General features: G+C 40.1%; 1 protein-coding gene across 1 annotated transcript; it reads right to left on the bottom strand.

The window, feature by feature from the left end:
- Positions 1 to 2,548: 2,548 nt before the first annotated feature.
- LOC141013687 (peripherin-2-like) lies at positions 2,549 to 7,800 on the bottom strand. The gene is made up of 5 exons (XM_073487506.1): positions 7,651 to 7,800; positions 6,252 to 6,494; positions 5,514 to 5,701; positions 4,869 to 5,115; positions 2,549 to 2,809 (listed from the first exon to the last, which is right to left on the bottom strand). The coding sequence occupies exons 1-5, from the start codon at positions 7,798 to 7,800 to the stop codon at positions 2,549 to 2,551; spliced, it is 1,089 nt and encodes a 362-aa protein (XP_073343607.1).
- Between the last annotated feature and the right edge of the window lie 5,591 nt (positions 7,801 to 13,391).

Raw genomic sequence — 13,391 nt, 5'->3', positions numbered from 1 at the left:
AAATTGTCACCCAAGAAAGACCCAGACACCCAAAAAAAGAAAATTCAGTCTTTATCTCCTCACCCCCATGCTGATGGAGAGTCAGGTGAAGTTTCACAGTCCACAAAACATTTCTGGAGCTTCACGGCAAAACAGCGTTGCAGCATTCTCCCCAAACGACTGGACTAGATGGGGACTTGTTTTGAAACGTTAAAAAAAAACAAAAAAACGAAAAAGACGAAGCACAGGCCCCGATTTGAAAAGAGGTTATATACAGCCTGGACGCACGGTCAAGCTCGTACACCCACGTCAAACATTTTTTGTTGAGCAGCTACAGTGAAGCTTTCCGCTTAAGAAGTTGTAAATAACGTCTTTACAAACCAGTTTGAGATCTTTGGGCTTCTGGAGACTCGGATTACTCCGGACAAGCTGTATGGAGCCATTTTATGTTTTGTTTCAGCTATTTATGTTATCTTAAGTCCCCATTTACCATTCAACCGACTTTCCATTGGTGTGTGAGTGGTTAGATAATGATTGAATTTTAATTTTTGGGGGAACTTATCCTTTAATTACTAGCAACATTAAATATGTAAGAAGTGACTATTACTAGTGGCAACAAAAAATGTTGTCCACTTTTTCTGTTGCAATCACTTAAACTGACAATAGACAGGTTTTCTGCTTCAGCGTATCATTATGAAGTAAATGTTAATGGCACAATGTAATGGAGTTAGAATAATGAAACCATCAGTGTTTGCACTGCTTCCCTATCAACCTGCTATCACTATCCAGTTTTGTCTGCCACCAGTCACGTGGTCACCCAGTTAAAGGAAGGTCAACTGGAGATCCTTTTCTATAAAAGACTAAATGATTGTTGTTGTAATTTGCAACTCAGGAGGAAAAGCTGTCTCTTGCCTAAGAAAACTAACTGCAGTAATTAACTTTCTATACCCAGCTGCTGCTGTATTGCACATTAAAGGTGCACTAGTTTTGTGAAGGAAAAGGAAAGGAAAAGGTTCTTCGTTGACCGAATTTTATGCCTAAACACACTCTTCCTTTTCATGACTGAATAATTGAATAAACAAACTGACCTTAAAGAGCAACGCAATTTCATACTGTTTACTTTGTCTATATTTGGCGGACCCTGCCACCTTTCTAGCTTCAAACAGTGTTCTTGGGACCTTATTTTCCTCTGAGAACAGCTTGTTTATTCAGTATGGAAAGGATAAATATTTCTGAGTTTGTATCACATTGTATTACATACATTTGCTCATCTGGTTGCCTTTTCACTATTTGTTATGTGTAACTGTCCGTTGCAAACTCTCTCCACCTCGCTACTCTCATAAGTGTAATAAATTTGCTAAAAAGGAGAACAAACAACAGTAAACTAAAGCAAAGTAGAACAAATTCAAACTTTCATAGATATCACGATATGTAAATATATATAGGATATATATTCATTTGGCCATGATAATCATGTAATGAAAATATTTTATCCTGACAGTCCTGGTTTGAAGGATGCCTGAAACCAAACGTCCAACCTCACCTCTCCTGTACCAACCTCCACAAACCTGTGTTTTAATGATTATTAATTATTGTTATGATTAAAATAAAACATTCATCGACCTCATTCTGTGATAGAGTTTTATTCAAGAAGAATGAGCACACATTGGATATGCCTGTAGCTAGGACAGATCACCATCATATATTCTTTGCAAATAAAAAGCATTTTAACAACTGTTTTGCGTTATAAAACAACCTCCGACGACATGTTGGATCAGCGTGCTGTCGAGTGTGTCCCTGCGTGCTGTCACTGCGTGCTGATACTGCTTGTGCAGCAGTTCTGGGATTAACTATACCAGGATTATCAGATTGTTTCAGAGCTGCCAGAATAGACACAATGACAGCTTCATATAGGGCATCACACTCACACGCACATACACTCACAAACACACACACACTTAATCCAACTCTCCTTTGCTGAACTCAGATAACCCACACTCAGGGACTCTATTATTTTATGTGTACAAAAAGGAAGCGGACACTACTTAGCAGTTAAAAACTTCTACCTTTAATATATAATTCATGTTGCCACTTTAAACAGGTACCTAAGCATTTCATTGCAGTTTAGTACAAAGTCTACAGCTGGGTGATGAATTATACAAATGCAAATTGAGCATTATGTACCAAATGAAGTGAGCCAAATGTCAAAACATTTTAGATGTTTGTGAACGCTACACCCATTTAAACTGAATGTACTCTCTTCTAGTTACAACAAAAAGTACTACACATCTCCTGGACAGGTTCTCCGATGGTTACACATTCGTGAGGTCCTGCGCCGAGGAGATGTTTGTTTTGGTGTCTGTGTAGGGCCTGATAAGATTCCCTATGTGTTGCCTTGTTTTGGCCATGTGGCTGCTGCACTGGTTGAGCATAAATCAAGCCTAACGTGTCACAAACAGGTGTTCTCCCTGCCACCAGCCAACTCACACAACCAAGAAACCTCAGACACCCCCTCCCCTCCCACCCTGCATCCCTTCCTCCTCAGCTCATGTTTAAATCATTTCCCCCTCTAGCTGGCAGGAGTAGGGGTGGCAGCCTTCTCCGCAGTGTTATCAGGTCCCTTCTCTGCGTCTGCAGGAGACTCTTCGGTGGCGTTGGGGTCAACCTGCCCAAACTTAAGCAAGATGAGGACCTTGGCTTTGACTTCTTCAAAGGTTTCCTTCACATCCTTCTCCAGGATATAACCCTCACTGTCACCCTCTGGGTCCTCCAGAGCCATGGCTCCTTCCACGGCCGTCTGCAAGAACCGAAGGCTCAGAAGCACAGAGAGCTGGACAGAAAGAAACATAAAGACACTGTAAAAACTGCGTCTAAAATCTAAAATCTAATTTCTGCCCACAAGCATTTTCATAAAGTTATTAAGTGTCGTAAACCTGATAACTAAGCGATGAATGATGCTCATATTTGCACATACTTACATTAACTCTGTATGTTTTAGGGATGCATGATATTGGATTTTTGCCGATATACACTGATGTACGCACATATATTTTCCACCTGATTGCAGAGAACATCAAGCTTCCTCTATACTGCATTTAACATATAATTATGTCTACTCTTATTGTGATGCAAGATGAGTCAAAGGTAACACACACCTCAAGTCAAAAGGCCCTTTATGAATATTGCTTGTTTTCCTTTTATGTAATTATTTGTTTACATGATGCTTAGTGTTTGTGCATACTCCATAAATGAATAAATGTGTGAATGTGACCTTGTTTGATTCTTTACACTTGTGTAACTGACGACTGTGAATTGTTGTCAGGTAATGTCTCCGTCTTTTATATATTACAGTCATTATTTCTTGTAATCACTGCCTGCAGAATGCCATTTTTCAAGCCCCTGGAGGGTTTTTAGGCAATTCTCCTTCATATTCTTTCTTATTATACATTTTATTTTAAAACGTGGAAATAAAGAAACAAGAAGAAGAGTCCCTCACACACTTTTCACCTCTGCATTGATAGATTTATTGGTCACAAAGGCCTTTCTTGAAAGAGATCATCGTTGACCCTTTTTTTGATTAATCTTTCAGTACAGAGGTGAAAAGTGCGTGCAGGAATTAAATCCTTCTTTTTTCTTTTGATACCAATAATTAATTTTTCATTGTTATCAGTCGATACCAAAAAGAAAAATGAATTAGTTGTGACACACTCAGTGCTGTCCAACATAGTTTTGTTTGATTTCATGCTTCCCTCTTGACCACATGATTCAAAGTACTTTTTGGCCTTTCCATGCAAATCAGGCATGATCTACAGCTCAGCATGCGCGCCAGGTAAAACTTGTATACTTAATTGTATTTGAAATATAATTTAGGTATGCAAAAGTTCTTACAAGTATGCTTTAACTTTTGTGCTTAATTTAAAATATATTCAAAATGTACTTCTAAAAAGTACACTTGGAAAATGGAATGAATAATGAATGAATTAATGTTCTGAAAATATACTTATTTCCTTCAGTGTACTTCTATAAAGTATACTTTTTTGTAAGTGTATTGTAAACAGGACTCAAGTGTACTATATTATATTATAAAACTATACTAAATCACAAATACTCATTTAGTGTGCTTTCAAAATTCACTTTGTCATAAGTGTTTTAAAATATACTTAAAGACAGTGCGCATGTTTGCTCCTTTTGTTAACTGCACTTCAGTATACTTTTAAAAAGCATACTTATTTTCATGTCCTTTGAAATATAGTAGGCTTTCTTAAAAGTGTCCTTTAAATTCACTTCATTATAAGTCTGTTTAAGTACACTTACAAACAGGACACTTTAATGTTCATTAATTTTAAGCCATATTTCATTGCACTTTTAAACAGTCATATTAAATTGCAAAGAGTTAGGAAGGTGCCTTGTTAACTTCACATGGCAGCCATATGTCCTCCTCGTGATGGACTACAACAAACACAACATCCAGAGCTGCTGCATTTAAAAGTATAGAGTTATTGATTAGCTTTAGGCGATGTGCATTGACACATTGTTAAACATGTGCATGAGCTTCTTGTTCCAGCCTGAGGTCTTGTTTGTTATGTGAAGAGAATGTGCTGTCAATGCTGTTATTTGGCAAAGAATTTAAAGTGCATGTTTGACTGAAAGAAAGAAATCGATGTGTGTCAGTGAGGTTTTCTTTTTCTGTCGGTTGCCATGGCAGTGTGTGCGTCAGTACACAGCCATTGTCTAAAATTCTGGATTTTTTTATTTGTGTAGTCTCGGGACAAATGTGAGAATTAAACACAAAATCACATTAATGAACACGCTGTGCTTTTCTAAATTACTGTGTTTCCTCTGTTTTACCACAATCACTAAATAACTGATGTGCTCATCATGTATCCCACCTGTATTAGGATGACTGACAGCACACCGGGACCAGTCGAATTCATCAAGTCCATGTAGTAGTCGATGAGAGCCTGCCTGCAGCCGCGGCTGTGCAGGTTGAGTTCCTCTGATTGGTAGTCGTAGCTGTAGTGGGCCCTGTTATCTGTCAGGTGGTACTGCAGGCAGGGGCGAGGGGAGGCGGGGTTACAGCAGCTGAAAGGAACGCCATCCAACAGGAAACGGCTGTCCACGTTACTCCGGACACGACTGCAGAAAAGCAGATGATGGAAACAGAGTAGAATGATATTTTCAGGTTAAAGGCCTTACTTCTAGCTCAATAAACACAACGTTAGTGAGAAATGAGTGGGGTCATGTCAAAACCTTTCTGTTTACTCATCCCTCTTATTTCATCACTGACCAACCTCTCTACATGTTTCAACCTTTCCATCTATCTCTGTCATGCTCTTCAAAAGTAAAGGCCACATGTATTTTTAATGCACTCCTCCTCCACCTCCACATCATCCTTTTTCTCCATCTTTCCTCTAACATATTGTTTGACCTTTTTAGAAGTGAAGTCTACCTATCTATATCTCTATTTTCTGTATTCTCATCTTCGTCATATCCGCTCCCTCCATCTCATAACCTGCTCATTGTGATTCACTCACTCCTTGACATCCTTGGAGGTGTAGTCCAGGTATCTGTTGCTGACCCACTGCACTTCAAACCAATCCTTGAAGTTGTTGTTTCCACAGCAGCGAAACTCCATCTGCAGACGATCGATTGTCTCCTTCTGAAAACAGCGGCCCGGCACGTCTGTGTCCTTGTAGAACCGAATACCATTCCTCAGGCCCACCTGCCAGCGGAAAGAGAAAGAAGTGGAGTGTATGTCAAAAATGCAGCTGTTTTCAACCTTGATTGAAACCTTATTTTAAATAAATGATGTCTGGTTTCAGTGCAACATTTGAACAAAGGTGAGAGCTCTAATCCATCACTATATTGTTGGTTAAATGTTTTTAGAAATACATTTAAAATGACAAGTTGTCAAGACTAAAGAGGTCAAAACTCAAGCAACTCTTTGGATCAATCCACAACTTTTTTGTGAGACCAAAGCTTTTTAGTTTGTGGCTTCATCATCATTCATCATCCAAGTGAAGACAAGAGAAACACAATAACGTTTTCTGTTTTCTTAAATACTGATAGATTAAATTCTCTTCTGCACCTGCTGCTCAATTTTGTCTATGTAGTATGACCCTTTTCTCTCTGGCTCAAACCCCCCAAACTCTTTCATTCTACACAGCTGGGTGGGAGCAGCCTTTGCCTTGAGTTCTGCTCAAGGATCTGAGAACATCATCCTGTCATGGCACCTTTCGCCTTTCAATCGTTACCCAGCCTTGTGACCCCACCTTCAGGGACTCCTCCAGGCGTCCTTGCAGGGCATAGCTGAGCACCACAACAGCGACGAGCAGATAACAGATCAGTGCGGCTACAGCGAACCAAGCCAGCAGCAGAACTTTCCAGCGGGGGAAGCGGCTGGGGTCCAGGGAGTCCTGACACACACGACTGGCCATCCAGTTAGTGCCAATGGAGGCCAGGCCCACCAACATCAGGATGTTGGGCACCATGTGGATCTCCGTGTTGTCCATCACCTCAAGAAAGGAAGAGCACAGTCAAAGATAACAGCAGCAGCCAACTCTAGGTCATTTTCCACCCATTTAAGCAGGTAATAATCCTGCATTCAATTAGCCTTATCTGTTCTAAAAATGACCTTGGCAGCCGAGTGATTCAATTAGCTGCTGATATACTGGATGTAATGGCTACTGTGGAAATATGATGACAAATTTGATTAATCGCCCTGGTTACAGCCAAAGTCAATTAAGGCCTGAGTTTATTATTGGCTGAGTTAAGTAGTAGAAGTATGTCAGCCGTAGGTGCCCCTTTGCCCTGTTGTTGTTTTAAAATTACCATTAAAAAGCTCAGCCCAGATCTGCCATCTTCTAACATAATCATCCAGTGATAAATATCCAGCCAAATGTGGTGCAGGACAAACAATCTCAACCTCTGGATGCTCTAATTCCCGTTCCATGGGGTACAATCAGTCTTGTCAATGATCTGTACAAGTTAAGAGAGTGAAGTGCAAAACAAACTGTCTAAATTAAAGGAAGATTAAACTCTGTCATTCTGTGAGATTCTTCCTGGCGCTCATCTCCACACTAACTCAATAACACTTTGCTGCACAATCAAGAGAATCTGCTTCTCTCACCGGACATCAATAGATATCTGAATGCATGCGTTCATGGCCTGCAGCTTTCCTGTGCATTCCTCTGGATATCAATGCATCCAAATCAATCGGCGATCAATCCAGCCCAATCACTGGTTGGCTTCAACAAATGCACCACTCCTCTAGAGGTCATGACCTTCACCTACTGGTCACGTTACCTAACTCCACTACAAACTGAACCACAACGACTTTGGGAAAAGATGGCGATTTTTCAATACAAGCGTTTTAACAACCTATTTTCTCGTGACTTAACATGCATGTCACCTTGTGTGTGTGTGTGTTTACACTTTGTATTTTGTGTGCTGCCTGTTTGTACTGGTGGATTAAGCTGTAGAGCAAAGCTTGAATGAATGTCACTGATAAGCGGCAGCACAGCAGACTCAGTAAACAACCACGAGCAAAGGGAAAAGTCTGATAATTAGACCCACGTTTGAGTAATTAATGTCAGTGTTTTTAGAATTAGCTCTTTAGTCTTTAAGCTAACATTGCATTTATTTTTTGTGAATATATTTCATTCTCACTACCTCGGCCCTCCGGACCAGCTCTGTCTTAAGGTAGACACCCAGACAAAAGACGAAGGTCCCGCACATCACTGCCACCCAGGACAGCAGCCACAGGCCCTGGGCGAGACGCACCCGCCGCTGCTGGGTGAACTTCATCTTCAGCAGCACCATGGCTCACTACAGTGCACCGATCGACACAAAGATGGCAGAGAAACGTAAGAAAAAGGGAGCAGGAGAAGAAAGAGGAGTTCAGTAAATTCTGCTCAAAGATGCATGTGAAGAGACAACCCCTACAGAGGTCACAAGAGGGTGGTTGCAGAAACACAGTGGTCAGTGCAGGCCTCGGTCTCGTTGTTTGGTGAGTTATTAGCAGGTTGAGCTCATCTAAGTTGTTCCAGGTGGAGGGGATAAGCAGGTAGATCCCTTAGATGGTAAAGGACACAGTCGACCTCAGAGGATAATCCAAAAAGCTTTCACTTAGATGCTGAAATTGTCCCAAAAAGATTTGTTATAATCCAAATCAATGCAGCAAAACCATGGGAAAAAGTCTAATAATGAAGTTTGGAAGAAAATGATATTCCTTTTTCCAGAGATGGCAATTTTTCCTCTCAAGTTGATTGGTCACAGTGCTGTAGCCCCCCCTTCAAGTTGAAACCAGCGATTTCTTCCTCTTGACGTGATGTTGTCTTTTGATGGCGCCCCTCTGGGTCTGTGGATGTGCGGCGGCCCCCTAAACCGCTGCACCCATGGTTGGAGGACACAGAGACTGGCCAAAGTCGAGAGTTTGGAGCCGTAATCCCCCAACAGAGTCCCTGGGATCCTATTAAAGTCCAGGGCCCAATGGAAAAACAGGCCAGTGTCTGATCAGCAAACTTGTTCTGATAGACATGAAGTATGGGAGGGACTATTGGACTGTTATGACAGGTGGACTTACCTGAAACACATCAGCACAGGCTGGGCTACATGGATGCCTCAGAGAAAAAAATATAACAAACACCGTTAGCTGAGGCTAAATGTTAGCAAACTTGAGATGTGGGAGTGTGGGGAAATGAGCAAGCAAATCTAATTTACTGTCTGTAATACTTGAGATTTGTATTAAATAATAAGGTTAAGAAAAATTGTAAGAGGTGAGAGGGGTAAATTGAAACAGCAACAACGCAAAAATATTCCAAGTTAAAGTCCTGCAATCAAAATCCTACAGTCCTGCAACATGTAGCCTACTATAATCATTTTTTTTATAATACCAATGTATGAAATGACAATTATCACTCAAGGTTTCTGAGATAATTAATGTGAAAGGAATGAAGGGACTAAAGACAATCTTGCGATGGGATCACACCAGCTGGGACGCCGCTGTCAAAATGTTCCCATAACGACCCATGACTACTCAGTAGTCAATACTACATTATCACATACATGTTAATACTCAGCAGTGTTGTAAAAGGTACCCAAAAGTCATACTTGACTAAAAGTAAAGATATTGTGTGAAAATTTTACTCTGGTAGAAGTGAAAGTCACCCATACGTACCTGAATAAAAGTCCTAAAGTATCTGAAATTGAATGTACTTTCTGTAAGAATCAAAAGTAATTTTCTGGCAATAAATGTACTTCATTATCATAAGTACATGTTGATGAAGGTTCTCAATCATCCAATCATCCGTCTCAACTACACACCTGTATAGTTTTGTGACCGAATCTTAGTGATTTTATCGCACTGATGAAATCTGTTCACAGACAGACATACACCTGTCAAAGTACTCAAACCGCTTCTGTGGCAGGTCCCGCTAGAAAAGGTGTCTCCAAGGCCACATTTTACCATGATGTCACACACACACATATGTACACACACACACACACACACACACACACAGACTCACTAGGTGAAACATTACCAGTCCAGGCAGCACTGTCAGGGCTGGTAAAACAGGTCCTGAACAGGTGTGCATCTGTTTTAGCAAGCGAGGGGTCCAGACTGGATATCCAATTATTGCTATCAAATAAATGTAGTGGAGTTAAAACACATTATACAGCCTCTGAAATGTAGTTGACATTTAAATGGAAATACTTATACACTAAGTACAGTACATACATTGCTACTTTCCACTACTACAAATATTATCTTTAATTAACTTGAACACCGTGCTGCTCTCAACCCAATTCTATCCAAACTAAATGAGTGTTTATTCCAAGTTAACAAAGATGAAAACCTTCTCTTGAACTTTTAATGTGGTGTCATTACAGTGAACAACAGCCATGACTGTATGAATAAAAGACTGCCTTACATGAGTAAAACACATGTGATGGTTATTTTAAGGCAGCCCACATATCCACTGATGTATTTTTGACTGAAATGAAGTGAATATTGTCGCTGAAATGATCTCTTGTGGAGGATGGTTAGACACAGGCTACATCATGCAAGTGAAAGTAAGACAAGGGAGAGGAGAGATAATGCTCGCATGGGATTATGAGTACAGTGCAATAGGGAGGGCTGTTGGTGGGGCTGCATCAATAGGATTAAACTGTCATTATAAGTATTTATAACAGCTTGGGTTGGAGCTATTGTTAGGTTGGAGCCAGTCTTGTGTTACCAGCTCTTACAACACACATAAGAGAAAAATAAATCGAACTAAATCATAAAGAATTGTTTTTTCGCCGTTTTTCATCGTTAATCACATTTCCAGTGATGTCTTTCATAAATAGGGAGATTGAGGGAGAGATTTGCTCATACTGACATAATGAGCAAACTTGTCCAGGTCTCACTTCAAACTAAATATAATATATTCAAGGCCATCGGGGAATAATTATAATTTTGGAGATCCAAAATAAACATTTCTTTCTTGCTTCAAATTAAAGAGAAATACATTTTAAGTACAGCTGAGAATAGCAAAGTTGCTGACAAGACGAGAGAGAGAGAGAGAGAGCACAAAATCACAAGTAAAGAACACACGTCTATAATCTGAGATCTTGCTTTAATTTAAGATGATTATATTTCTATGGTACAAGAGCTGAAATGTCACGGTTACAGAAAGTGTACAGTGATGAGAGATGAGGGCGATAGAGATTAAAATAACATTAATGTCTCACTGCTGTGCTCTAATCTACATTTTCACAACACCTTCATAACTACGTCAGGGCTGTTAGCTGTACATTTTTGGTACTGCCGACAATGCCAGTTTAAGACATCTACCGCAATTATACTTCAGAAAGCAATGTATCATATTTACATATACACACAGAGCCTAAAACAGTCACAGTCTGTTCATCCTGCTGCCGTCGGCCAAAAGATACAGAAGTATCTGTCGCCAAACCACCAGACGACGGATCAGCTTCTTCTCTCAATCCTTAACTCGTTCTCAACACAAATAGTTTTTCTTGTGAAGCATAAAGAGACTACAACTCGCATTTTATTGTACATCCCTGTGTTGTAGAATGACAAAAATAAAAGAACCTTCATACACAGAGTCAATAAATATCTACACGAAGCAATACATTTAACATTTTCTACTACATTAATATCATAAGGTTTTTTAAAAATAGTCTTCACCAGTTAACATCAGTTAAAAGCCATTTCTTTTCTTTCTTCCTACAGCTCTGTTGTAAAGCCCCAAACAATAAAGATGAGCAATGTCAGGAAACAGAAATGAGATCATGTCTATGTAAAGTCTTCAAGAGCTATTTCTGCCTGGTGGAATTATTATGAACAAAAGTAAGAAATAAAAATCTTATTCATTGGTGCTGACATGGTACAACAGGCTGCTGCTGAAAGATGACTACTGTGAACTCACTGATGTGTGTGAGAGCAGATGCACTGCTTCAAGAGGTAAGTGAGACCCACTTACCTCAGCACTGTGCCGCATCTGAAAAGGTCTTTAGCATCATTCTTCAAGTAGCTACACCTGTGTCTGTCATTTAACAACCATCTATTGAGTCTTACCTACTGAGAGCTCAGCCATGTCTCATAAAATCAGATTTGAAAAGCAGCTGATAAGAGGCTACAGTTATTGAATGATACTAATTCAAATCAGACCTGTTACTCCCCTGTCTCCAACTTTTAAAAAACCCAGTTTTTCATTATATGAACAGGTCTAAAAGTTCATCTGTTGAGCTCACTACTGAATGAAGAGCTGCTCCTATCTGAAAATGAAGCATTCATCTTAAAATTGGCTTTTTGGAAAGGTGATTATTCTCATCAACTTGATGTCTATTATCACTCCGGCACTTATCGAAGCACAGAGGTTATTTTGATTCTCACTCAGCAGTCACAATGGCTTTGTGAGGCTTTGTGTGCAGATGACATTTGATGTGATCCACATGCTCTCTGCTAATTTGTGAGGAAATGATGGTAACAGGAAAAAGGGAATAGACACATTATTAAAATAAACACTAAAATGGAAATATATTCATAAAGCATACATGGAAAACCACCATTAGCAAATATAGCAAATATAATTTGATGTACTTAAATTCATATTTTCTATTACTGCATTTAAAATATATATATTTTTTGGTATTCAAAGTGGCTTTTTTATGTAAATTACATTCCCCGTATACAGTTCTTTTATGTTTGTGAGGAAATCTTGTTCATCCAATTTTTACTGTATCTTTCAGCACCAATCATATAATTTTCTTCTTTTTCCTCTATTATTAATTCTGGTTTATAAAAATCCATCAAGCACCTCAAACAGGGGTATCTAAACCTTTTCCCTGGGAGGGCCAACACTGAAACTTAAAGGACAAGTTCAACCAAAAATGAAAATTCAGTCATTATCTACTGACTAAACCGCTAAAGTAGATGGGGACTACAACATAAAATGGCTCCATACAGCTCAGAGTAACCCAAGTAAACAATTAATTATTAGGCATCCTACATATTTAAACTGCATTTTACATCACAAAAAAAGATTCAGCATAAACATTATTATAATTGTTTTGTGTTGAACTTTATAGTGGCCCTACTTTGAGCAACCCTGACCGAAAAGTAAATTATATATGAGCAAAAAAAAAACCTTGTTTTCTCAGCTTCAGCAGGCTGGTATTTTGAGCATACATCTGATTGCAGTGACATACTGTATATGAATAGAGACATAATTAAATGCAAGATGGCAAGACGGGAACATTCATTTATCCTGCCATGTTCTCGGATGACATTTTCAATCTGCCACTTTGCCTGTGTGTTCTGCTCCACCCGCCCACTCCCGCCCGCCCTGCTGCTCCTTCCCTCCACCCGCCTCCTTATGGGGCTGCAGCTGCTGTATGAACTCATCCAGGATCTGCTGGGCTGACGACGACGTCACGTCCACAATTTCCTGCTCCAAAAGAGTTACCTTTACTCCTCCCTTCCCACCCCAGCTGTCACCACCCACATGGGCCTGATGGAGGTTTTGGTTGGTTTGGTTGTCAACGTAGTTGGTGCCCGGGGGAGGCTGCTGCTGGCTTTGGGGATAGAGAGGTTGAGGTCTGGCAGCAAAACTGGCAGCCATTTTCTTGCAGATAGCTGAGCTGATGTCAGATACAGAGAAAGGTGGGCTGTAGCTGGACTCGTGACTGCCTTCAGTTCCTGCTGCTGGCACCCCCTGTTTAAATGGTATGAAGGCTGTGACCCTCTGCAGACCTGCCTCTGACTTTGTCAACCAATCAAGTGACGGATCCTCCATTTTAGGTGCCTGGGATTGGCCGCCGGCTTGTGGAGAGGTGGTGGAATGGCTGATTGTAGCAGGGCTTTTCAGAAACTTTTGTATGGCCTCGGCTGAGTCGAAGTGTTT

The sequence above is a fragment of the Pagrus major genome, chromosome 18, assembly GCF_040436345.1.
Source record: "Pagrus major chromosome 18, Pma_NU_1.0".
NCBI lineage: Eukaryota > Metazoa > Chordata > Actinopteri > Spariformes > Sparidae > Pagrus > Pagrus major.
Note: the sequence above shows the minus strand (reverse complement) of the source record. Positions and strands in the feature narration are given on the sequence as shown.

Coding starts and splice junctions, on each gene's coding strand:
- LOC141013687 (XM_073487506.1), bottom strand. CDS start 7,800: ATGGTGCTGCTGAAGATGAAGTTCACCCAGCAGCGGCGGGTGCGTCTC. Junction 6,495..7,650: donor AGCTGGTCCGGAGGGCCGAG/GTAGTGAGAATG, acceptor TCCTTTCTTGAG/GTGATGGACAACACGGAGAT. Junction 5,116..5,513: donor ACCTCCAAGGATGTCAAGGA/GTGAGTGAATCA, acceptor GCTTTTCTGCAG/TCGTGTCCGGAGTAACGTGG.